Genomic DNA, 27,073 nt, shown 5'->3' with positions numbered 1-27,073 from the left:
TATCCTGATTGTTCCCCATTCAGGTGGCATGCTGGCTGCTAGATCCGGATTCTAAAGAGCCAACTCTTCATAGCATAGTTACCAGTTTTCTTCCTCATGAGCTTCCACTCCTAGAAGGGATGGAGACTGGCCGGGGTATTCAAAGCCTAGGGCTAAATGTTAGCACCGAGCATTCTGGGCGGTACCGAGCGTCCCTGGAGTCCATCCTCACCTTCAACTGTATGAATCAACTTAGCTCTTTGTTGCTGAAGGAAAAGCTTCAAGGTAAAAGCTGTTCTTGGTGCTTTTGTTGTTGTTGTTGCTTTTTGTTGGTTATGCAATGGGATACAAGTATTTCATCACTCTTTCACAGATAGGTAAATGACCCATTTTCTGCAGACCCCACCTTTGGATCATCTACTACAGGAATCAACTAACTTTTTTCCTGAGAAGACCACATAGTAAGCGTTTTTGGTTTTGTGTGCCAGTGGCATTATCACAAATACCCAGTTCTACCATTGTAGCAGGAAGCAGCCTTGGGCAATATCCAGGTGAATGGGCATGCCGTCATCCAGTAAAAGTTTACTTGTAAAAACACATCTGGCACTGTTTAGCCCTGCTAATGAGACAAAATGCTATTTTAGTGTTTATTGCTAATCTTGTATTTCTTTTTTTTTTTAAGATTTATTTATTTTTATTGGAAAGGCAGATATATAGAGAGGAGGAGAGACAGAGAGGAAGATCTTCCATCTGATGGTTCACTCCCCAAGTAGCCGCAACAGCTGGAGCTGAGCCAATCTGAAGCCAGGAGCTTCTTCTGGGTCTCCCACATGGGTGCAGGGTCCCAAGGCTTTGGGCTGTCCTTGACTGCTTTCCCAGGCCCACAAGCAGTGAGTTGGATGGGAAGCGGGGTGTTGGGATTAGAACCAGCACCCATATGGGATCCCGGTGTGTTCAGTGCGAGGACTTTAACTGCTATGGTATCGCGCCGGGCCCTAATCTTACATTTCAGTGCTATCAAATAATTTCTATTCATACTTAGAAAATGTTTTTTTCATAGGTTTTTTTAAAAAGTGAGCTATCAAAAGCTTTTTTTTTTCTTTGACAGAAGGTGGTTTTCTTTTTGGCCAACAAGACAGGTTGGTTACATAGTGTTTTAACCTAGATTGAGTGCATTGTCTCCAGAGAGCCTCGCAGATGCCTTGGCAGAGATGGTGGAGCTGGACAAAGTTGACTTGTTTGTGAGGAGGTTATACCAGGAGTGTATCGACTGATCTCAGAATACTGGAAACAGCAGACTGATGTGTTCACACAGCACAGGGTTTGGATCCTTTTGGATAACTTATTAGAACACTTATAAGTCTGGTTTTTATGATGTTATAAGGATTAAATAATGCAATAAATATAGTGCAGTGTTTGAATTAATATTGACATGGATATTGAATCCATTTTCATGACAACCTTGTTCCTTGATGCTGCTGATGGATCCGCGCCGTTTACTCTTTGTGTGCCTCTCTCACTGTTCCTGTGCTGAACCCAGGACTTTTTCTCTCTTCCTGCATCACAAGAAATTGTGTTGTGGCTTGAGGTTCCTGAAGCCAGCAGCTGCTGTTGGCTTTTAGAGGCTAGTAGCTGTCATTTGTTTTGGGTGGTGATTCTGGGTGTGTCGGAGGTCCCTCCTGCTAGTGGAGACTAGCATCATTTCAGAGAAGGTGTGGAGCTGGGCCGGGGTGGGCTGTGGCTGCTCAGAAACTGAAGTCTTTTTTTTTCCTTAGTTGTGTAGGTTTGTATTTCCCACATCTGCATTCTGTAGACATTTAACTTTCAGTTTGAAAACAGGTATTATGTAAACTGAGGGGTTTTATGGTCAGTTATTTTGAGGTTTTCAGATAAAATAAATTAATTACATTATTGTGCTGCAGGTCTTCTCAGAGCCTTAGTGTTTTTAAATTTATTTTATTGTATAGTTGTTGACAATCTTTACATAGTTAATTATGGTTAACAAAAAAAGGTTCAGGGGGTATAGGGAAGTGGGCAATACTATTATGTCCATATTGTTTCCATCGTGTATCTGAGGTAAAGGGGGATATTGAGGGAGAAGCCCCACCCGGTTTACCGCCCACCCCAAGTCCCGGATGTGGGGCATGCTCTGAGATATTTGCTCAAGTGGTTTTAATAGTTCTCCAGTTATGAATCGCTACCAGTTTCACTCGATGAGGTTGTCCACTGATTGATATTGTCCATCATAAAGTCTCCGTTTGCCCCATATTTCGCTGCCAACATATAGCTGATATGAATGATTGACCTGTTCTGTCTTCTGTCTTTTCTTGATTAGAGTTCTGAGTCCAGCAGTTGGGGAGATCTCCAAAGAAACTTTGAGGTATTCCCAGACTAGATTCTTGTATGTTCTAGCAAGCACAGGGCCTGGCACAGTCCATCACCCCGATCAGCTGGTGGTTTCAATTGCTGGGTTGGTTCTGTTTTCAGTCCCGAGTTGCACTGGAACCAATGGGTGTTGCAGTCCAGTCTGGTTCTGCCCAGCACATACTTGGCCCTTACATCAACCAGTAGGAGCTGCAGCCTAGTCGGGGCGACCCACAATAACCCCCATCAGGCCCACCCCCTACCCTGGCTTGCCAGTATGTGTAGCAGTAGACCAGACTGTCCCCCATCCCATTTGGCTCTTGTACTTGTCAATGGGTATTAAAGCTTAGTTCTATCTAACCAACTCAACCATCCAGCCCTCACGGATGTTGTTGAGTGCCTCTCTGTCTAGCCACCCCAGCCCCCATCCTAGTTTTCATGCCCTCCCGTGGGAGTAGTAACCCAAGAGTGGGGAACCCACTGTTTCCCTCCTGGGTCTCTCTCAGTCCCGGTTGATGCACTCTTTAGGTGGTTCTGTGGTTTGACTTGACAGAATTAGCCCCCAGTACCAGCTTCTGCCATCTGATGCTGCGGCTAAGCCCTAACAACTCTCACCCGCTCTAATTTATGCTTGTACCAGTAGGAACAATCAGCCCAGCCTGGCTTTTCCCTGATCTAGTCCACATGCGGCGCACAGGTGTTGTAGCCTTGCTTAGTCTGGTCTGTCCCCATCCCAGCCCACACTCTCCAGTGGGAGTAGCTGTCCGGCGAGGGGACCAGCCCCTTAATCCCCCTGCCAGCTCTGCCCCTCCCTTCCTTCCTGGATCTCACGTGTGCTGATTGGGTGCTGCAGTCAAATCCAGTACAGGCAACCACGCCCTGGCATTCCATAGTGTGTACCGGTTTTGTCTCGACCAAACCTGGCTCAACCCACACTCTGTTCTGGTGATCGGATTTGCCAGTGGATGACATGAACTGATTCAGCCTGGTCTGCCCCCGACCCATGCCAAATGTGTGCCAGTGGGAAACTTTCCATGGCCTATTCTGGGCTGTTTAGAGAGCCTTAGTGTTAACTGCTGTTGTCAGTGCAGCGCTTCTCAACTGCGCCCTTTCACTGGAGCCTCAGTGGGCGGACAGAGGTGAACACACTGGGAACTGACTTACAGTGGCCTGTGGAAAATGTCAGCAAATTAAAAAAAACACTGATTCTTCTATATATCTTACAAAACTTCTATTTTTAGCCTTTTAAAAAATATTTAGGGTCTGGCACGATAGACTAGTGACTAAGTCCTCGCTTTGCATACCTTGGATCCCATATAGGAACTAGTCACATCCTGGCTGCTCCACTTCCCATCCAGTTCCCTGCTTGTGGCCTGGGAAGGCAGTGGAGGACGGCCCAATGCCTTTGGACCCTACACCCACATGGGAGATCCTGAGAAGTTCCTGGCTCCTGGCTTTGGATCAGCTCAGCTCCAGCCACTGCAGCCAAATGGGGAGTGAACCTGCGGAAGGAAGGTCTTTGTCTCTCCTTCTCTCTAGAAGTCTGACTTTCCAAAAAAAAAAAATAAATAAATATTGGAAAAGGAAAGCATATGAAAAAGATTTAAAGATTGATATATGTATCTGAAAATTGGCTACAAAGAGAGAGACATAAATTTTCCATCTGCCGGTTCATACCCCAGATGGTTGTAATAGCCAGTGCTGGGACAGGCCAAAGCCATAAGCCAGGTCTTTTTTCCAGGTTTCCCATGTGGATGGCAGGGATGCAAGCACTTGAATAATCTCCCATTGATTTTCCCAGGCCGTCAGTAGCTGGATTGAAAGTAGAGCGGTGGGACATATGCTGGTGTGTGCATGGGATGCTTGCTTCACGGGTGGTGCCTATTCACCGTGCAACAGCTCCAGCCCCAGCTGTGTTTAGTTCGTTGTACAGCATGCATTTGTGGGGCTGAAATATTTGAAAATGTTTCAAAGAATGAATACCATGTGATAAGCTTAGCAAATAAGGTTAGCTGTCTTGCTCCTAGGAGTAAAAGCAGAAATGTTATTTTGGGACAAATATAGTCTCTTGTAATGCAGACTGTTCACACGACTGCTAGATCTTCTGCCCTGTATGTGGACAAGGATAGTAGAATAATGCTTAAGTACCTGTATTCTCCCACTTTTTATTGCTGCTTACTGCTGAAGGGACTAGGTCCTAAAGGATTATTTGGGAGTCATCTCTGGATTTTTTTTACATAAATTCTATGTCGTTTGGATAATGCTGCTGATGTAGTCACTTAGTCAGTGAATTAACATTTTAGTTTTCACTTTTTCTTTTCAGATATTTTCTGTAAAGTGGAAATGCCTTCTCAGTACTGCTTGGCTTTGCTAGAACTAAATGGAATCGGCTTTAGTACTACAGAATGTGAGAGTCAGAAACATATAATGCAAGCCAAGCTGGATGCGATTGAGACTGAGGCCTATCAACTGGCCGGCCATGGTTTTTCCTTCACCAGCTCAGATGACATCGCTGAGGTTGTACTGGGGACTGGGAAATTCTTTCTTTTAAATGATGTGTGTGTGTAGTTCTAAAATGCACTTAAGTATCCTAGTTAGAAAAATAAAACAGCAGGAATACTTTAGGAATGGAGTATTCCAGCATCTCACTTTAGGCTCTAGCCCTGTTTATGTGAAGAAAAGCCCTTGTATGCCAGCAGTGTAGGGCAGGAGTCTGCCTGGGCAGAGGAGGCGCTCACCGCATGGTTGTTGAACATGTGGTTAGAAATGGTGGTCGCATGTTGGCATAGCTGTTTCTCCAGGAATTTAGCCGTTTCTTGAACCCTGTGTCTTTCCCCACTCCACATGCTTGTCTAGCACAGGAGATTGGATACTTCGCTGAGATGTTAAAGAAGCAGTGATGTGGGTGTGTTTGTCTTAAACCTAATTAAGATTTTTGTCACTTTGTGTAAGGTTTTTTGAGTTACAGAGATAAAGGGAGAAAGAGATTTTCCATCCAAAGCCTGGACCCTGGAACTCTATCCTGGGGTTTCAGGGCCAAGTGCGTTGAGCATCTTCCACTACTTTCCCAGGGAGCCAGCAGTGGTGCATCTGGGACTTAGTGCCCATGTGGGATGTTAGCATTTCAGGGGATATCTTAACCCAGTGTGCCACAATGCCAGCCCTACCTTATAAAACTCTGACAAAGTTACTCTTGTTTAATTTTCATAGGATAGTATTCCGTTCTGGTTCTCATTCTCCTCTGGTGCCTGGCTTGCACCCTTACAGCGGATAATTGGGTTGTTTCAGAGACGTAATAGGGAGAGGGTGACTGTGAGTGCTTGTCCTTCATATTGTAGGTCTACAGATGGTCTTAAGTTTTAGAACTATGGGAAAATAAACCAAGATTTGTTGAGACCCACTCAAGATTTACAAAGAAGTGAGTAGATAGAGTGGATAGTTTGGAGTTGCCCATGATTTAGCTCTGATTTTGAGCTCATGAGCATTAGCTTTACCTAGGCTCTTCCCTTCGCCCTGGAGCTTAGATCCCTGTCTATGTAAGCCTAATTTCTTCAAGAGGTGTGTGTTGGCCACGCTAAACTTCATTGCTGCTGCATTGGATTAGCCAGCCTCCTAACTTTGTGTCTAGAGAATCCCAGAGCCCAGTATTGTGATGGAACTAGATGGCTTTTTAGACCCCCTCTTCCTTCAGTAGTCTCTGATTTTGTGATCTGTGGGATAAATGATCGAATGGTTAAATCTGTTGCCATATCAAGTGGGATTTAGGTAAGCTCGCAGTCTTCGGTGTCAGTAGCTTATTTGCCCGTTACTCAGCACAGAGATACAAGCTGTGTTCATGGCCATGTAAAGCTTGTATTAGTATAAGGATACGGACAGACTACTTTAAACTTTAATTGATTATTTGAAAAAGGTAACAAATTACATGTATTTCATATATGTAATTTTGAGAACATGGAACTTCCCACACTACCCTCCCACTCCCTCCCCTCCCCTCCCCTCCCCTCCCCTCTCCTCTTCCCTTTGCTTTCTTATTTTTTTCTTTTAATTTTTGCAGTAACATACTTTCAGTTTATAACCATAAGCTTAATCCTCTACTAAATAAAAAAGTCAACATTTTGATTGCCATCATTTAAATGCAGTAATTCCAAAATAACACAAAGAAACATTCCTGTAACCTATGGTAGCCTTGTAGAAGATGTTTTCTGAAAGAACACTTAAAACTATTTTATACTCGCTCACTCTGTCTCTCCTTCTTGCTCTAAAATCTGCATCTCAAATAAAAATGAATGAATCTTTAAAAAAAGCTTTTATGAATGACAGTTCTTATGATCTAGACTAAAGAAGCATTCATTTCTTACAGGTTTTATTTTTGGAACTGAAATTGCCACCAAATGGAGATCTGAAAAACCAAGGCAGCAAGAAAACTCTGGGTTCTACCAGGAGAGGGAATGACAAGGGATGCAAGCTGAGGCTGGGACGACAGCTCAGCACTAGTAAGGTGCCTCGGGGTGGCCGCGACCGAGCCGGACTGGTGCAGCACCTTAGTGGGTTGAAAGAATCTGACCAAGTCAGCATCCAGGATAGTCCACTGTTTGAGCTCATCCAGTACAAATAAATTGTATTGTTGTATGGTGGCCCACAAAATCTGTGGTCCTATTCCAACACGAAGTCTAGATTAACATTTCTGGTTTTTTTTCCTGTTATGAAAACATTAAGTTTATTGAGTGTCATCCGTTCATCTCGGACTTCAAGCGCAATATACTTTGTATAGTTTTCTGACTATGGAGAAAAATATGGAAGAATTGAGATTCAAAAAAAAGTTTAAGTTTTCCATGAATTTAAAAATCGAATCGGCTGGGAGTGGAAATTTGGTCAGGCAGCAAAGATATCTGCGTGCCAAAGCAGAGTGGCTGGATTCAGTTCCAGGCTTTGCCTCCCGAGTCCAGCTTCCTGGCAAGTTAGGTCCCGGGAGGCCGGAGTGTTGGCCCACATGATGGCGTTCCTGCTGCATGTGTGGAGGCCTGAGCTGTATGCCTCATTGCTGATGCCTGCCTGGCCAAGCCCAGCCATGTGTGGGCGTTTGAGGGAATGAACCAGTGCAGAAGAGTTTCTGTCTCAAATCTGGTTAAGTAGAATTGCTAATCCTAACACATGAAAACTGAGTTACTGAGTTTGAGAGAATTAGTTAATTAAATTTTACGTTTTTACTAGAATTTCTATGGGAAATCTTGTGTGGACATGTGACTACCGCAGCTTCGGAGAGCTGTCCAAGTTGCCACTCAAGGATTTAGACCCTTGTCTTGTTAACTGATTTGCCTGCCGTGGAAAGTTTCTGTAGCTTAACTTTGTAGAGTTACTTTCATTGCCTACTTACAGTTACTTTACTTTTATTTATTTGAAAGATTTGCAGACAGGGAGGGTGAGTGGTGGGAGTTACAGATTATCTGCAGGTTCACTTCACCTGCCTGCAGTAGCTGGGACGGGGCCAGTTTGGAATCAAGAACTGGGAACTCCATCCATGTCTTTTACTCATGGAAATGGCAAGGACCCAAGGAGTGAGCCATTGTTTGCTTGTGTGTTTCCAAGCTGGGCATTAGCAGAAAACTGGATCAAAAGCAGAGCCAGAACTTGAACCCAGGTACTCTAATGTGGGATACTGGCATCCCACGCTGTGGCTCATCCACTGTGCCGCAGTGCCTGTCCCTGCATTGACCATCTCAACTCAAAAACTTTGTAATGGTTCATTGAAAATCCATAGCTTGGACAAATTCAGTTTTAAAAAGAAATGTCTTATGATTTCGTCAGTACAGAAATGTAAATACAAAGGCAAGCAAGAAAATAACCAGGGTTTTCCAGTCAAGTGAGTACTGGATTGGGACAGTGTATAAAAGAGTGATGTTGCATTTTCTTAGAAATTAGGAGACAATTACTTGGCTAACCTGACGTCTTATTGGCTTTTTGTTTTGTTTTGTTTTGTTTTTTTGGTAAGGTCACTATAAACTGACAGTGTTCAGCATTATCTTGTTTGCATTTTATTAGCTAGTTACCATAGTTTCATCATGACAGTTTCTTAAAAACCTCCAGGGATTGAGTCACGGATCTGGATGTTACCGGATTTGGAGATTGTTTACCTCAATGAAGTTGGAATTCACATTTGAATTTGGATAATAATCCAGTATTCTTATCTTTCTTTGGCAGGATGTTTTAAATAAATTAAAGGCATTACATCCTTTACCAGGCTTGATATTAGAATGGAGAAGAATCACTAATGCTATTACCAAAGTGGTCTTTCCCCTGCAGCGAGAAAAGCGTCTGAATCCTATTCTTGGAATGGAAAGAATCTATCCTGTTTCACAATCCCACACTGCCACAGGTGATGAGAAATTTTATCTGTGAATACCATCCACCTTTGAAAGGAAGAAAAGTTCTTCTATAGTATTTGCTTATGATGGTCAGGGAATTGCAGTGTTGGCATTTGGGCTCAGTGGCGTAAAGCACCATTCCTAAAACACACATGACATTCAAAGCATGGAGACTAGATCCGCAGGTGAGGTTCTGCCTTCTGGTGTAGAAAAAACTGCTTGTCTGAGACAGTGCTTGACATGAACGTGGCTGTAGGATGATGTACTTGTCTGAGTCAGTAATCCTATCTAACTTCAGCCCCAACCCTTGCACCTCTCGTTTCTCCCCAGGTTAACTCTGTCTGGGCCTCTGATTTCTCTATAAGTGGATGTCTTGTTTTGCCCTAGCAGAAGAGAAAACTAGAGTCCTTTGGGTGTCTCATGGTTCTCTTGGGATAGATACGAGTGTAGGCTGGTGCAGAAAAAGCTGTAGTGCTAAATCTTTGCTCAGCGTGACGTGCAGTGAAGAGTCGCTGTAGCACTCACAGAGGAGACGGCTAAGATGTGAGCTGCTACCGAGTGTGAGCTTTGAAATCAGAATCCAGATTTTGATTCTGGAACTCTGAGTTTTTAGATGAAATCCTGAGTTTCTCAGTGCTGGGATTTGTGTTCCTACCTCTAGTCAGGTTAGCACATGGCAGTGTTTAGGACGGTGCACAGCTCCTGGAATGTGCTCGGCCTCTGCTGCTGCTCTGGGAAGGTGCCGGTGCCTTGGGGAGCTGCTGTTTCCCCTCTCAAGCTAATCCTTGTTCTGAGCAACTTGCTGCTCTTTTCCTACTTCCCTATTGAGATTATCTTTTGTTTCTTCCTGCTTATCTCTTTAAATTTCACTTTCTTAAAAAAAACTTATTTGTTTGAAAGAGTTAGCAATAGGAGAGAGAAAGAGAAAAAAAATTTCTTTACCTGCTGGCTCATTACCAATCATTACCTAAATATCACAAACCGCTGGGGCTGGGTCAGGCCAAAGGCAGGAGCCTGGCACTGCATAAATTTTCTTGTGCAGGTGCAGGGTCCTAAGTCGTTGAGCAGTCTTGCACAGTTTGCCCAGGCACAGCAGAAGGGAGCAGCCAGGACTCGAGCAAGTGCTTCTGTGGGATGTGCACAGCTTGTTGTGCGGCACCACAGTGCTAGCCCTTATATCTCACCTTAACAATTGCTATTGTTGTAAACTCAAGTAAAATAAAATCCTTGGTGATAAAAATGCAAAATCAGTGTTAAATTCTCAAAGGAGTTACACTGTTTTGTTACTAATAAATCAGAAGGCAATCAATTTCACTTTATTGAAATCTGTTTTGGGGGCCCAGTGTAGTAGCCGAGTGGCTAAAGTCCTTCCTTGCATGCACCAGAATCCCATATGGGCACTGATTTTTTTGGTCCCGGCTGCTCTACTTCCCATCCAGCTTCCAGCTTGTGGCCTGGAAAAATAGTAGAGGACAGCCCAAAGCCTTGGGACCCTGCACCCACGTGGAGACCCAGAAGCAGCTCCTGGCTGCTAGCTTCAGATTGGCTCAGCACCACCTGTGGTGGCTACTTGGAGAGTGACCCAGTAGACAGAGATAGAAGGTCTTTGTCTCTCTGTCTCTCTATCTGCCTTTCATATAGCTATATCTACATATATAATTTTATAACTTTATTATTTCCATGATGTTTTAGGAATACAAGTTATTCTAGCTTAATGAAGCCATTCTATGGTTAGAAATAAATTACATTAAGCTTTTTTTCCCCTACAGTTTACATTAAAATTTGATGTTGGATATACATTCTATAGGTTTCTAAAAATGTGTAACGATATGCACCTGCAATTAAAATATTATACAGAGTAGGTTCCCTGCATTAAAAATTCTTTGTGCACTATTTGTCCCTTCAACTCCACTGACCTGTGATAACTATTGATCATTTTACTGTTATATCTTTGCTGTTTCCAGAAGGCCATATAGTTGGACTCCCAGAGTTACATTAAGCTTTATTCATGTATTCTAGTTAACTTTTCATTTTCTGCCTGCCAGTGTTGCCTTCTGATTTCAACTAATAGGCCAGGACATGTGTAGTGAATATTGAGTATATTCTAGCAAAGAAGACAGTGTGTTGAGATGAAAGAGCCTTACATCTTACACGTAACACTGTTATGTGTTAGCATTGTAACATTGAACAGGCAATTTAATAGCAATCATGTTAAAAGTTACTAATTGCACTATTGTTTTATACTAAGAGCTAGATAACAGGAATATAATATTGGGTTTATTCAGAAAAATAGTGTGGTCAAAATAAATGTCCAAGTTTTTTTTTTCCCTTGTTCTAATCTTAGGTCTTTGTTGTGCTTGATTTTAGGACGAATATCCTTTACAGAACCAAATATTCAGAATGTTCCGAGGGATTTTGAGATCCAAATGCCAACACTAGTGGGGGAGAGCCCGCCTCCCGCAGGCCAAGGCAGAGGCCTGTTTCCCGAGGGCAGGTACACTCCGGCTCTCTGAACGTGCACTAATACGCTGTTGTGTGTGGGAAAGGCCCACAGCTACCCTTTCAACAAGATGATGGGATTCGTTTAGTTTTAGTCATGACCATTCTCTTAGTCACAACCCTTTCCACATCCTGAGTGTGCACACCAAGAAGCTAGTTGGTGGTCAAAGGCTTAAGGCCTGAACCACTAATTAGAACCTCAGGAAGATGCTTTAAAATGTTTGTCAAAAATGGAGTTTAAAAAATATGCTGCTTTTGGTGTACAAATCTTTGAAATCCATGCATAATATTTCCATAGCATGCTCTCATGAATGTTCTTGAGGATCTCTTGTATGCTTCTTTGAGTCTAATACTGAAGGGGAGAGTTCCGCATTCCCCCATCCGATTACAATCTCTGCTATAGGCAGGTAGAAAAAGCATAGATAATATATATCAAATATGGTCAGATAGATTTACTGAGGAGCTAAATAACAATGAAATATCTCAGAAGAAGTTAATCTGGGAGGAAGCTATTTTAGAGATGCCTTGATATTTAATTGAATGCTTGTTAAAAGAGGTTTCTTATCCTTTAAATTGAGTTTCCAATAGGAGCATTTTTTGTAGTTGGTAATACTGATTTTCCTAAAAATCAGACCTTTGCTGTTCTTGATGTCTCATGTACCCATGATGATACTGTTTGCATTGCAGAGTACCAAATGCGAATGCAGGTGGCCTGAACCCTAAGCCCTGGGCACCCGTGGATGACAGAGCCTCAGGCAGAGGCGTGCCGTTCTCAGTGAGCATGCGACATGCGTTTGTGCCCTTCCCAGGTGAGGTGGCCAATGGTTCCCAAGCTTCTCATTGCTGTGGGAATGCTTTTCAAAGCACCGAGAAAGCTGGGTTCATGATGTACATTAACCAACAAAATTTTAACTGTGTTGTTTTCATCTCTTTCAAAAATTCCATAAAACTGGTGATGACTCAGCTTTTGTACATGTATATGAAATGATTTTAGCAATGCTTTTTTTGATAGTCTGATTCAGAGAATTAGGTCTTTCCAATATGTATATTTGATACAGTGGAATGAAGAAACTCGAAGTAGCATTAAGTAGTGGAATGCTGCACGTTCTCAGCATGAGTCTCAGGTTTGTAATCAAGACATTCTGAGTTTTGGTGATTCAGAGCTAGAACCTTGTCAGAACAGCAACTAGTTTTTTCATATCTATCTGAAACTCTGCTGTTAAAAATGAAAAAGATTAAAAATGTGCCACTAGTTAGATTTTATTAGCCAAGAATGACTTTTTTTTTAATAAATTTGGAAATCCATTGAGACAAAGCACAACACAAATAATCATCAGTCAGTTGATTCTTATTCATGGTAGTTGTGTTCTGGAAAGTTGTCACGAACACTGAAGTAGCACATCCTGAGGCATTGCTGTCCTTGGGAAATACAGGGTTAGGTTTTGTGATTCTGTGGTCAAAACCTGCCAATCAGTAGATAACCTTGTGTTCAGTGTTTGTTCATTAGCATTGACCGTACAGCCAATGCCCTATTTATGGCTCATGCCTGGAGCAAACTTACGTGAAACACATCTCTTCCCATCAGGCACATCATGGCCTCTCAGATTTAGGACCACTAGGTAGCACTGCAGCATTGTCTTATGGGCCGTTACGTCGGCAAATCTGCAGTAAAAAACACATGGCCCCAAAAGGACCAGGAAAATGCTGTTTTTGTACAGTGTGAGACAAAGGCAAGTAGGGAGAACATTGTCCCTTTCACACAGGGAACGTGTTGGACAGCTCAGATTTTTAATTTTTTAAATTTTGGAAATGATTGCACAACACTTTGTATGTTGACTGAGGTTGTGAAGAAATTTTATTGAATTGGAAAATGAGGATGCTATGCCTATAGTAATCATTTCTAAGTTTCTAACAAACTTTTTGTGCCTAAAATAATTTCTAATCTAAAAAGTTATCTATCTTGTGCAAGAAATTTTATTTACCTGTTTATTTATTTTAGTGCTTTTGTTTCATTTTAAATGTGAAAGGTGGAGAGACAGAGAAAGAGCAAGCATCCATTTTTTTAAATAATATTTTTGATGATGTTTTACATAGTTAAGAAGGATGAATGCCCATTTGGACCACCAGTTAGGGTGGGAAAGGTCAAAGAATGGCAGAAAGTGGATGAGATAATGGTTTCCAATCTCCTTTCTTCCTGTGTTTGGGGAAAGTGGGGAGAAAGGCGGGAGAAGGCCGCTGCCTGACCACATCACTAGCTGTAGATGAGACATGGCCACCCAATGTCATCCCAAGGTCCCTGATGTCATCCCAGGATCCCGAATGTGGTGCATGTTCCAAGGATACTGCTCAAATGGTTTTGATAGTTCTGAGGTGGTATTGATTTCATTGTTCCAATATTGAGGAAATCCTTCCAAGATCCGTTAATTGACATAGTCCACCTTAGAGTCTCCACTTGTTAAGGTCAAAACTTGTCCAGGAGAGCTGTCCAATTTGTTCTGCCTTCTCGTAGTACTAGATGTCTTCTGGTTGTTATGTCCCGCACATGTATCTGGGCATGCCATCCACTGCACAGACTTCAACAATCGAAGAGACCCGGTTCTGACACATGCACTCCACGGTGAGACCACAGAACCCGTGATTTTCCCAGTGGCTGGAGTTCTGAGTTCAGTGATTCAATTGGGGTAACCCCAAAGAAACCTTACCACAAGTGACCCCAGACCTGACTCCTATGTGTGCCAAACAATGCAGGGTCAAGTTCAGTTTGTCATTCACAACAGCCTGCACACGCACTGATCATTGCATTTGCTGGGTCAGTTCTGTCCCCAGCCCCATCTCATATGCAAACCAGTAGTAGAGGCTACAGCTTAGCCTAACCCTGACCACCACACACTCTGCCCTCATGTACACCAATGGCAACTGCAGCCTAGTTGGAGTGACCCCAATAACTGCCACCAGACCTGGCCCTAACCCCGGCTCCTGTGCATTCTGGTGTGTGCAGCAGAATGGTCCAGTTCATCCCACATCCCACTCAGCTCTTGACCAATCTTTGTATACAGTCCACACTCATGATGGTGGGGGCCGTTGCCTGTCCAGCCAGGCCCACTCCCAGCTCTGGTTCTCATGCTCACCAATGGGAGCTGCAGCCTATCAGAGAGGTGCCCACAGTTTCCCTGCTAGGCTTTCTTTATCCCCAGATCTTGTACTTTCCAGGTGGTTCCATGGTCTAGCTTGACAGGACTTGCCCCCAGATCCAGGACTTGCCAGCTGATGCTGTGGCAAAGTCCAACCAGCCTGCACTTATTCTGGCTAATGCATGCACCAGTAGATATGATCGCTTAGCCCAGCCTGGCTCTCCTTCTAAACCATCTCATGTATAGGCCAGTGAGTGCTGTAGCCCTGCCCAGCCTGGTCTGCCCCAGTCCCAGCTGTCATACTCACAAGCAGTAGTGGCCCAGAAGGGGAATCCTTGCAGACCTCCCACTTGGCTTGCCACCATACTGCACCCCTGGGTTCTTAAGTGTGCTGGTGGATGCTGCGGCATAGCCTGGCATGACCTGCCTCATTTCAGCATTTACTGGCAGGTGCTGTAGCCTGAGTCTGCTCAGCCTACCCCCAGTCCAGCTCATGCTGATGGATGCTGCAGCCTAGCCCAGCCTTGTCTGTCCCGAGTCCTGTCCCTAATGTGAGCTGGCTGATGTTGTAGCCCAATGTGGCCTATCTTGCACCCCCTCCTGGTTCTCAAATCTGCCAGTGTTTATTACGAATTGGCCTTTCTCATGCTCCTCTGTCATCACCAGAGTTGCAAAACTTGTGTACAAAGGTGGGTTCTTTGCCTTAGCCCACCTCCTGTCCTGGCAGGTATAGTGCCCTTCCCTGACTGGCCCATTCCATTCTGGTCTTTACTGTTGAGTGTCACAGCCCTTCCCCATATCCAGCTCTTGCATGGTTCAGTGGCTATAGATACCTAACCCAGCCTGTCCTATACCCACCTTGGCTCCTGCCAGCACCTGTGGATACTGGACTCCAGCCCTGTCTGGCACACCCCAGATGCATTTCATGCTGCTGCTGAGGGATGCTGAAGCCATGGCTAGCCCAGATTGCTGCCACCATTCTGGCTGTTGAGCTCACTAGTGGGAATTGCAGCCCAGCTGGGGTGTCCCCTTAACTGCCTGACCAGGCCTGCTCCCAGCCATTGATCTTGGGAGTGCCAGTGGTTGCTTCCCCCCATCCAGGCCTAACCCATCACCTGGTTGGCCTTTGACATTGGATGCTGCAGCCTGACCCACACCTGGTCTCAACTCTAGTTGGTGGGTACTACAACCTAGCCCTGCGCAACCTGCCCCAATCGCTTGCTTTCATACAAATCAATAGGTGTTGTAGCCTAGCCTATTTTAGCATTGCTCATACCCCATCCTGCTCCCATGTATGCCAGTGTGCTATGGTTTGGCCAGCCCTGCCTGGTCTACCTGCCACCTTCCCCCCATTCCCCTGACCTAATGTGCACACCTCCAACAAGTGAAGCAGCCCTACCCAACCTGACCAACCCCCAGCCAGGTTACATGCGTATCAACAGGAGCCTCCCTATATATCTTAAAAAAAAAGATGAAAAAAGAATAGGTAACTATTATACTAGCACATTGGTATTGTTAACACAAATTTGGCATTTCCACATGGTTGGTAGGAACTCAAGTTGTTGAGCCTGCACCTGTTTAATTCCAGGGTTTACATTAGCAGAAACTAGAATTGGGAGCAGAGCTGCAACTTAAGCCTGAGCATTCCAACATGGAATGCAGGCATACCAATTGGTATCCTAACTGCTTTAGCAAATGCTCCCCCGCCCCCAATTAGTCATTATTTCTTGTGATTTTTCATTTGGTTTGTTTTCAACTCTCTTCCCTTCCATTTTTCTGTTGCGCATTTAGTACACAAGTTGTTGAGATTTCAGTTTAGTCTCCTGTGTGGATGGCAGGTACCCAAGTATTTGGCCACTAGCTGCTGCACCCAGGTGCGAATTAGCTGGATGCTGATTTGGAAACAGTTAGGATTTGTTTAGGAAGATTTAAGCAAATATGAATAATCTCTCGCTATTTTTACACAAAAATTAATGTTTTAGATATACTGTTTTGTGTCTTTCACATTTAATGTTTATATGCTAAAGGCCTAGGTGTAATGACTTTGAATGTTGGCTGGTGCAGGCTAGGAGGCAGCAGTCTGTGCAGTGCTCTGTGAGCTTGTTTCCTGAGTCGCAGGGGGAGACCCTGTGTAACTTGTGGAGATTCTGTTATGGCCATTGAGCAGGGGAGAAGGGACCACTGTATTTTCCAGAAACAACAGAGGACTGTTTCTTCTTTATGGCCTTGCTGCAGAGGGTATTATCCAAACTTCTGGAGTTTTACAGTATAACTCAGGAAAATTTTTTGCTTACTATGGATCCAATTTGCATTTCCCTTATTATGAATGAAATTGAGTGTTTCTTTATGTTTTATATTCTTTTGTATTACTTCCATAAAATTTTTGGTCATTTTCATTTTTAGTAACTTTATTGTATCACAGTGTGTCCTTTCTGATATCATTGCAAATATTTCTTCTACCTTTTATTTGATGCTACTTTTAATTTTTTTAAAAGATTTAGTTATTGATTTTTATTACAAAGTCGGATATACAGAGAGGAGGAGAGACAGAGAGGAAGATCTTCCGTCCGATGATTCACTCCCCAAGTGAGCCACAACGGGCCGGTGCTGCGCCGATCCGATGCCAGGAACCAAGAACCTCTTCCGGGTCTCCCACACGGGTGCAGGGTCCCAAAGCTTTGGACCGTCCTCGACTGCTTTCCCAGGCCACAAGCAGGGAGCTGGATGGGAAGTGGAGCTGCTGGGATTAGAACCGGCGCCCATATGGGATCCTGGGGCGTTCAAGGCGAGGATGTTAGCCGCTAGGCCACTGCGCCAGGCCCTACTTTAAATTTTTAATTTGGCTTTTGCCCCATATATATCTAGCTTACTTATTTCAAATCCATAGATAAATATTTTAGTCTCTCAATGATTTCTCCTTACTCATTAAACACTGGATTTTTTTCCACATTGGACATTTTTGTGATCTAATCGAAGCACACATTTCTGTCCATGTAAATTTACTGAACACTAGCTTTCCCACTAATTCATTTCTTCAGCAACCATTAGTTCAGGGCTTAGTGGGGACTTTCCAATGTCTCTGTGGAATTGAAGAAAAACCTGGCACCCAGCAGCATATGCACGAGGCACAAGAGAACTGTTTTAGGTTGTGTGTCAGGTGCTGTGGGCATACTGAAGCACACCCTGGGAAGGGGTAGCAGTCAGGGGCAGCTTTACCACATTGTGAGTTTGACATGTACCTGAAATCTCAACCTCCCCAAAACAACCTAAAATACAGAACTGAATTACAGCAGATTTAAGAGTTAGGTTTTAACTTATGACCAGAGAGTCTCCAAGTTCTAGGTTAGAATTTATTTAATTTCTGTCATTCTACTCAGTTATATTACAGAGCTTACATTGTACATAAAACTTTGTATTAGCATTTCTAACATCATCTCTACTGCAGGTGGATTAATGTTGGCTGCCGATTACTCTCAGCTTGAATTGAGGATCTTGGCCCATTTGTCGAATGATCTTCGTCTCATTGAAGTATTAAACACTGGGGAGGATGTTTTCAGGAGCATTGCAGCAGAGTGGCGGATGATGGAGCCTGAATCTGTCGGGGATGATCTGCGGCAACAGGCAAAGCAGGTGATCGTAGGGAATTTGCTCGATATATGTGATTCAAAAAATTGAAAGTCTCAATTATTTGCAGTTGGAACAATTTCTTCATCTTTGGGTCAATCCTGTGAGCCTATCTTATATTCATTACAGTCTTATTTTTCCCCAGCTTAATTTATTTTTTTCTAGGATAACATTTTTTTTTTAATGTATTTATTTGAAAGACAGGGTTAAGCAGCACAAGATAGAGACAGAGATCTTGTATCTGCTGGTTCACTCACCAGACAGACACAATCAGCTGCTGGGCTCAAACCACCATTCCCTGGCACACTGGCATTGGTAATGGTGGCTACAACTGATCTACCACAATATTGGTCATGTGATAACATTTTAAATTCATGTTATAGTGATGAGTTTAAAGCCCCATTACATAGAGTTCACCAAATCAAAGGTAAAGCTCTTCTTTATAGAAGCAATAGAAAATATCAGCTAGACAGAGGTCTGAGGCCATTACAGTTGGCAAAGCCATTCATTTGGAAATGTAGCTGGTCACAGTTTAATCAGTAGCTACTTACTTAAAAATGGTAACAGTGGTGATTATTTATGTGTGTATATGTACATATGTCTTTGTATGTACAAACATTTAGAAAAACTTTCTCATCTCTAATTGTCCTCTAGTGAAGTCCAGAATATTTCCATGTCGCTATCTCCCATATAGTATGAAGCCAAGGTGCACTGTGTAGAAGCTGCCCCCTAAATGTTGAAAAAGTGAATATTGCTGAGCTGTGCAGCATAACCAGCAGCTGATAACTTTGGTTTGGCACAGATAAAGTCAAAGGCCTCATTTACACCATGTGGTGGCCTGAGTTATTCTTGATCCATCCTTACCACACATCTCATGGGAAATCTGATATGCCCTTTTCCAGAATGTAGAGGGTGTGGTTGAGTGGAGGCCAGCCCTGAGAGCCTGTGTTGTCACTTTGCATTCACACTACTGCTGTCTTGCTGCTGTATTTGTTGACTGACTGACTGACTGACTGGCAAGAACACCTTCTGTCACCTTCCTATTGAGTACCAGTACTTGTTTCTTCCAGTATTTAGAAAGGCAGCTCTGTCCTATTTACATAGCTCCCACCTCATCCCCTGCCTGCATGGGTTCTGAATTTGGCAAGTATCAGAAGGATATCATTGCAACTGTCTCCTCACACAGAGGAGGAACCTGAGGTAGGATAAGTTCAGAACATTAGAAGGTGGGCATTCTGGCTCCCTAATCTGTTCATTTATCCACCAGTGATAGCTGCCTCTATTAAAACGATCCTATGTGATTTAATAACCAAGATGCCAAGTCTTACCTGCCTCACCACACAGTGCATCTTTCTGAGCTCTCACACAGCACTTAATGCTATATGAACTAAAAAACAAACATGAAATGAGAGGAGTTGCAAGAAAATAATGTACAAGAACAGAAAATAAGAAAAGAACCCCCATCCACAATGAATTAAGAAGGTCGCTTTCTACTTACCTACCTTATCAGCTTAGAAGATTTGTAATACAGTGGTCATATGCAGGTTATCCTTTTAGATTTAATTTAGTAACATTTATATAGACTTTGCTTTATAGCAATTTCCTAACTAGTTATTATTTGTAACTTTTAATGTAATAGTTCTTGTCTTTGATTTATGGATGAGGACAGTAAGATTCAAAGAAATGAGGTGGCTTGTGGAAGATCTGTCGATGGTGACACTAGGAATGGAGCCCAAGCAAAACTTAGTATGTCAGAGTTTCTTTAGTGACCTGCATCGACTGGTTCCCTCTTCTCACTACATCGCCTCTGGGGTTTTGTTTGAATTCAGCTCAAATGATTTCTACCACTATGAGAGTTCAGGTGCTTATGGGGATTCAGGTGGCTGTGAAGAGAAGAAAATACATTAATGGTATATGTTGGTAGAATAAAATACGATGTTTTAATGCATGCATTGTGTAGTGGTAGAGTCAGGATAATTGGCATACTTTCACCTCACCAATGCCTTTATGTGTGGAACATTTAAAATCTACCAGCTAGCTATTTCGAAGAAGTAACCCATTCATTGTTACCCATAGTGATCTTCCCATGGTTACTATCATATTGGAAGTTATTTCTTCCATCTAGCTGCAACACCAATACTTGTTAAATATCCTTTCCCCATCACCTTTCCTAGGTTTTGGTAATTACTAATATATTCTGTATTTCTATGAGGTCTTTTGAAAAATTATTTGTTTTGAAGGAGTTACACAAAGACAAGGGTAAGGTAGATTTGATTTGCTGGTTTACTCCCCAAATTGCCACTTGAGTCGGTGCTGAGGCAGAATGAAGTTGGAGCCAGGAGCTTCACCAGGTCTCCCACAGGTTCACTTGGGCTGTTTCCCACCGTTCCCAGGCCATTAGCAGGGAGCTGTATCAGACGTGGAGCAGCCAGAACCTGAACTGCTGCTGCCAGGGCAGTGGCTTACTCACTATGCCGCAATGCTGGTCCACAGATCTACTTCTCGGTGTCCACTTATAAGTGACAGTATGTAGTATTTGTCTTTCTGTGTTTGATTTCATTTAACATAATATCCTCTAGTTTAGCCATATTACTTTTTGGTGGTTGTGAGAGGTATAATATTCCACTTTATATACATACCATATTTAGTTTATTCGTTTATCAGTAGTGGTTATCTAGGCTGATTCTGTATCTTGGCTTTTGTGGATAGTGCTGTGAAAAAAATGGGGTACAGATGACTTATAGGAGATTAAATTTTTCTTGGATATATATGTCTAGTTATATTGGTTATACTAATTTGTAATCTCAAAATTTTTGCTGTTAAAAATCACTGGGATTGTTTTCTTAGAGCACACACATACATCCATATTCATTCATATTCTCTTTGTAATTACTGCTAAAAGATAGAAAAGATGTTAACTGGGTATCACTTTTTATCAGTCAAACCCACTCACACACACACAAAGTTCTGATCATCTTTTGGATCACTGAAATAAAAAGTTAATCAACTTAATTTAAATTAGTTCTGTTTGTATTTTATATTTTTATGACCTTTAACATACAGACTGAACTGATGACTCTTCCAGATTTGCTACGGAATCATTTATGGAATGGGAGCTAAATCTTTGGGAGAGCAGATGGGCGTTAAAGAAAACGATGCTGCTTGCTACATTGACTCCTTCAAATCCAGATACACAGGTACAGAGGCCTTGGCTTTGATTGTCTTGTGGATTGTCTTCTTTTCAATGCATCTTATACCACAAAGTGTTTCAATTTTAAAAATTTTGTTAAAGAGTTTCCTATTAAAATCTCCACTATTTGGAAATTTTCATCAGGCATTGTTAAGAGCAGATAACACTAACTTTCCCTCTCCTGTGACTTTTGAGTAAAACAAATCTTAATAATATCCCGAAATCATGCAATGACTAAAATTTAAAGTATTGTATTTTATATCACTAATGAGATTGTAAAGTGTTAGAATCACTTTGCAAAACCAGTATTGCTCTTTTGTATGAAGTTTAACATACACTTAAACATATGACCCTACAATTCTATCAGATAATTGCCCAAGAAAAGTGGCAATCTATTTCCGATGAAAGAATGAGTATTGCAGCAACCTCATTCCTAACATAACCCAAATTTGAGAACAGGCCAAATGTTTCTCAACAGGAGAATGGATAAGCAAATTTTAGTATGCCTCTACAATCCAATACTTCTAACAGAGGAAGGAATTTTAAAAATGTTTATTTGAAGGACGGGTAGAATCAGGAAAAGAGGGAGTATCCTCTGTTTCATTCCCCAAATGCCTGCAACAGCTGGGACTGCACTGACTCAGGGTGGGAACTCAGTCCAGATCTCCTGTGTGGAGGACGGACAAAGTGCTTGAGCTATCACGTGCTGCCTCCTCCCGTGCGTACTCGCAGGAAGGTGGAGTTGGAAGCAATGCTGTGATTCAGACGCAGGCACGCCACATGGGGTGTGGGCATAACGAACATCAGACACCTTCCTCAGGAAAAGACAATAAATGCTGATGCTCACTGCAGTACTGATGTTTGAAAACACAATACTGATTGTTGAAAGCAGACACAAATATGGTGAAGTATAATTCAGTTATTAGAGCATTGAGAATGTGAAACTCAGATTGTAACAGCACATCAGTGAGTGCTGCTAATTGGGGCCTGCTGTAAGGAGAGATGAATATGTTTTACATTTTGTGGGGGTAGCTCTGGGCATATACATTTGTTAACATGTATTAAACTTTTCACTTGAAATGAGTCTTACGTAAATAGTATCTCAGGATTCTTTTTTTCAAGTACCTCTAGCAATTTGCATGTTTGAAGGCATCTTAAAGGAGTTAGAGAATCTGTAGAGGTGTAGCTTTTTAAATTACATCTTTTTCTTTGCTCCTCAGCCAGCAATATTACAGCAATTCTTAAAGGGCCAAAGATGAGAGCCTGGTTCCTATTTGAGATTCTTATGCCGCCAGCCGGCTTCACCTGCTTGGGTTTTCTTCCCTCCTTTCACCTGTCACATCCCCAGATACCTTTGCTGTGCCCTCACTCCTGAGGAGGCCTCCATGGAGGGTTTCCAGTTGGGAGACTCCAGTGTTCATTACTGAGGATGAACAGAGATCGGGATGATGGGATCTTGGCATATTTGGGTACATTTCACTATGGAAACCAGTGAATGAAAGGAAGGATGGCCTTCATTTTAATTAAATATTTGTGTTTCCTTTTTAGGAATTAACCATTTCATGAAAGAGACAGTGAAGAAATGCAGAAGAGATGGATTTGTTCAGACCATTTTGGGAAGGCGTAGATATTTGCCAGGAATCAAAGACAACAATCCTTATCATAAAGCTCATGTATGTTGAAATTTCTCTGGAATTTGAATTTGACATCTCAGTGATATGTAATTTTTCAACAAAGATTAAACCCCACTACTATGCCTTTCCAGAGTGTTAGCAGGTCTGCTGTGTAAGGTCAGCCAATGGCTTCATTTCAGGATTTTTGAAATGATGGCAAATGCTGAGATTCGCTGAACACAGTGTTTAGGGAACTGAGGTAAATAGGGATTCATTTGCTATTTAACTACTGTTCTATTTTAGTGAGCAAATTGTTTATTAGCTTTGATAATAGTTATAAGTAAATTTAATTCTTAGATCTGCTAATTCTTTGTTTCAGGTATTTGTTAGTTCGTCAGATCACAGATTCCTAGGCTACCCAAATATTTTAAAAGGCTTGTTTCAACATTTTTTGAAGACCTATGGATGATACTTGCTCAGACTAGGATAAAATCTTTTTCTGAAGTAGTAAAATGCATAAAAATGTTCTTGGTATCTAGTATTTAAGCTTCTGTTATAGTCCAGATCACCCTAATTTAACTGGTTGCATTTTGTTCTTCCCTCATACTTTGTGTGTCAGTGCCAGTGATATGTAATGAGAACACCCTGCTGTGTAACTGCCTGCACTTGTGTCTGGGCCCCAAACCTGCAAGGGTTGATGTTGTGGCACAGTTAGTTATGCTGCCACTTGGTACACCCACATCCCAAGTCAAAGTGGTTGTTTTTAAAACTTCTCTTTCCATTCCATTTCTAATCAACCTTCCTGCTTAATGTACCTGGGAAGGCAGTACATGATGACCCAAAGCAGTTGTGCTCACGTGGGAGGTGTAGCTGGAGTTCTGGGTTCCTGACTTCTGACTTCTGCCTGGCGTAGCCCTGGCATTTGGGAAATAAGCCAATTCGAAGCTATTGTGAGTGTTCCTGATTTTAACATTCTTATCCAGTGTTATTGGTGCAACTTGGTAGTTGTACTACAGGAGCATTCAGAGACACTACATAAATAAGTAGGTAAGGTGTGGATCAAGAAAACATTATTTCCAGGAACAAGAGGTAGGTCAGATCTGATCCGTAACCTGGAATTAACTGACCAGTTGTCTCATTGTTACTTCTTTGAATGTACTCTGTACTTTTTTTCCTCAATCCAGTATTTTTAATTTCTTCCTTATTTCCAGCAGGTTTTCTTGAGAGTGTCTGGTTTTGTAGTTGATGCGCTCACAGGTAGGGCATGCCTAACTAATCCTATTGGTACTTAATGTGCGGCTTAAGAGCATCGGTTTTAAGAAAATTCTTAGTCATTACTTTCTTCCTTTGTTTCTAGAATTCTTGTTATAAATCTTAAACCTGTTATTTTAATCCTCTGTGCTTTATATCACCTGTTTCCCTTGTTTGTATTTCATCATGATTTACTCTGAATTCCTAACTTATTTTCTAGTTTGATTTGCTTTTCCATATGCTGTTTAATTCATCTATGGAGTATCTTGACATTTTCCATTCTAAAGTTTCTATTTTGTTCTTATTTTATGCCACTTATTTTTCTATTGAGACTCTCTTCTTCTTTGTCCTTGATTATATGATTTTTTTTTTGGAAAATATTTATTATCTTCCATGATGAAGTTTTTTTAGTTATATGGCTTTTTCCTCCTTTGCCCCAACCCGAGTTCCTTACAATGATATAGATCTTCAGCTGCAGTCACAATTCCAACATTCTGTTACTTACGTGTGACATGTCAATGTAGGTATAGGCTGTGATGGAGAATCTAGCATTTTGTTGTCAAGGTATATTCAACAGTTTCACTGGGGATCCTTCTTCTGTTCAGGCATAGAGATACATACTCTGCTTTGTTTCCGATACTCTAATCTCCATTACATCATTTGTCTATGAGAATGTAAGTGTCAGTGTATACCTGTTTACTTATATACCTTTTTCTTTTATATTTTGCATGAAGCTTGCCTTATATCAGAGAGAACATATGACATTTGACCTTTGGGGATTGGCTTATTTCACTGAGCATAATGGTCTCTAGGTTGGACCAGTTTGTTGCAAATGTTGGAATTTCTTTTTAATGTCTAAGTAGTATTCCGTAGAGTAGATTTACCACAGTTTCTTTATCCTGTCCTGTTTCTACAGACATCTGGGTTGTTTCCATCACTTCATTTTTATCTGTGGTGCTGCTATGAATATAGAGTTGCAGGTTGCGCTGTCATTTGTAGGTTTCACTTCTTTTGGATATATTCCCAGGAATGGGATCACTGGGTCATATGGTAGATTAATTTTCAGTTCTCTGAGCACTCTCCACATTGACTTCCATAGGTGCTGCACAAGTCTACAATCCCTGCAGCAGTGGAATAGGGTACCTTTTCCCCCATATTCTCTTCAGCAGGTGTTATTTTTGAAGTAGACCGTTTTCACTGGAGCTGATTAAAAACCTTTGTGCGGTTTTAATTTGTATTTTCCTTATTGCTAGGGAGCCAAGCTATTTATTTTTTTAAAAATACTTTTTAACAGTATTTGTTCTTTTGAAAAATGCTGCTTATTCGTTCACCCATTTCTTGGCTGGCTGGTTGATTTTGCTGCTGTTGTCTTTCTAGAGCTCTCTGAAAATCCTGGGAATTAGTTCCCTATCTGTTGTGTGGTGTGCAAAGATTCAATCCCCTTCTGTTGGCTGCCTTTGTTGCCTCCAACCCGAGTCTCTCCCCAAGAAGTGAAACCCTGACAGCGGCAAAGCAGCAAAGTTTATTGAGGAAGTAGGTAAAGAGACGAGGCAGCTGGGGTAGCTCTCCTTTCCTTCAGAGAGTGACCCTGGGGTGAGAGTGACAGGAGTTTTTATACAAAGAGCAGTTAGGCAGCCAAGGAACCAGGCGAGTTGGGCTGCCATGGGAGGCAGTCATGAGAACAGTGGGTGGATTTGGGCAGCCATGGCAGGGAGCCATGAGAACAATGAGTGAAGTAAATCATACTAACTCATGAAATTGAGGATTACTGGCAGGGCTTGTTACACCTTGCAATTTGGCAAAGCATCCTGTATAGAAGCATAAAGAGTGGGTCGGCAAACTTATGCAGACCTGAACCAAAGTGATTCCATTTTGTGACTAGAGTCCACCTCTTTGCTTTAACAATTTCCTTTGCTGTACATTTGTTAATTTTGGCTTGAAGTGCTCGTGCTTTTGATGACTTCTAAGAAGTTGTTGCCTGTGCCTGTATCTTCTGAGTGCTTCCTATGTTTTCTTCTAATTGATGGTTTCTGGGTGTGGATTTAGGTTCTCGATCCATTTAGATTTGATTTTTTGTATACAGTGAAAGGTGAGGGCTCTTGTTTGTTTTTTCTGCAGGCTGATATCCAGTTGTACCAACAATATATGCTGAAGAGACCAACCTTTGTCCCTGGATTATTTTCCATTCTCTTGTTGAAGATTAGATGGCTTTACATGTGTTGGTTCCCTTGTGGGGTTTTTATTCTGATCATCTTCTCTATTTTTCTACCAACACCAGACTATTTTGATTGTCACATCTTTGAAGTACAAATTGATATCTGGAATTGTGATTCCTCCAAATTTATTTTTATTCGTCAAGATAGATTTGGCTATTCATAGTCTCTTGTGTTTCTGGATGGATTTTTGTATCATTTTTTCCCAGCTTTGTGAATTATATTTTGGGGATTGCACTGAATCGATATATTACTTTTGGTAATATTTTGACGATGCTGATCCCGCCAATGCAGGAACTTGGTGAATTTCTCCACCTTTTAATGTCTTCTTTTTTCAGTGTGTTATAATTTTCAGCATAGCGGTCTTCCACATCTTTGACTAGATTTCTTCCAAGGAATTTAAGATTCTTCTCCACTATTTTAAAGGGGACTGTACTTACATGGTCTTTCTCAGCCATGGAGTTGTTTGTGTATTCTAGGGCCATTGGTTTGTGTTCATTGATTTTGTACTCTGATGCTTTGCCCAATTGGCTTATAAGTTCTAAGTCTATTGATTGAGTCCTTTGGTTCTTCTATGTATAGTTTCATGTTGTCTGCAAGCAGGGATGATTTTAATTCCTCATTTCTTATTTGAATTCCTTTACTTTCATTTTCTTGCCTAATAGCTCTGGCTAGAACTTCCAAGACTATATTGAATAGCAGTGATGAAAGTTGACATCCTTGTGTAGTTCCAGATATTAGTGGAAAAGCTTCCAATCCTTGCCTTTTTAGTATGATGTTGGCATTAGGCTTTTCATATATTGCTTTGATTGTGTTGTGGAATGTTCCATGTGGCATATCACATTTA

At 41.9% G+C, this 27,073-nt stretch overlaps 1 protein-coding gene across 2 annotated transcripts in view; it reads left to right on the top strand.

The window, feature by feature from the left end:
• The window catches only part of POLQ (DNA polymerase theta), a 98,177-nt gene that overhangs the window by 58,918 nt on the left and 12,186 nt on the right, over positions 1-27,073 (top strand). For both annotated transcript variants that reach the window (XM_058661953.1, XM_058661954.1), the window contains 9 exons: positions 24-264; positions 4,667-4,860; positions 6,704-6,841; positions 8,542-8,716; positions 11,073-11,199; positions 11,892-12,013; positions 17,781-17,965; positions 21,045-21,156; positions 22,698-22,822. In XM_058661953.1, the coding sequence (XP_058517936.1) occupies positions 24-264; positions 4,667-4,860; positions 6,704-6,841; positions 8,542-8,716; positions 11,073-11,199; positions 11,892-12,013; positions 17,781-17,965; positions 21,045-21,156; positions 22,698-22,822 (1,419 nt within the window). The remainder of the gene's footprint in view (positions 1-23; positions 265-4,666; positions 4,861-6,703; positions 6,842-8,541; positions 8,717-11,072; positions 11,200-11,891; positions 12,014-17,780; positions 17,966-21,044; positions 21,157-22,697; positions 22,823-27,073) is intronic.

The sequence above is a fragment of the Ochotona princeps genome, chromosome 3 (assembly GCF_030435755.1).
Source record: "Ochotona princeps isolate mOchPri1 chromosome 3, mOchPri1.hap1, whole genome shotgun sequence".
NCBI lineage: Eukaryota > Metazoa > Chordata > Mammalia > Lagomorpha > Ochotonidae > Ochotona > Ochotona princeps.
The sequence above is the reverse complement of the archived record's forward strand: the minus strand, read 5'-3'. Positions and strand labels throughout refer to the sequence as shown.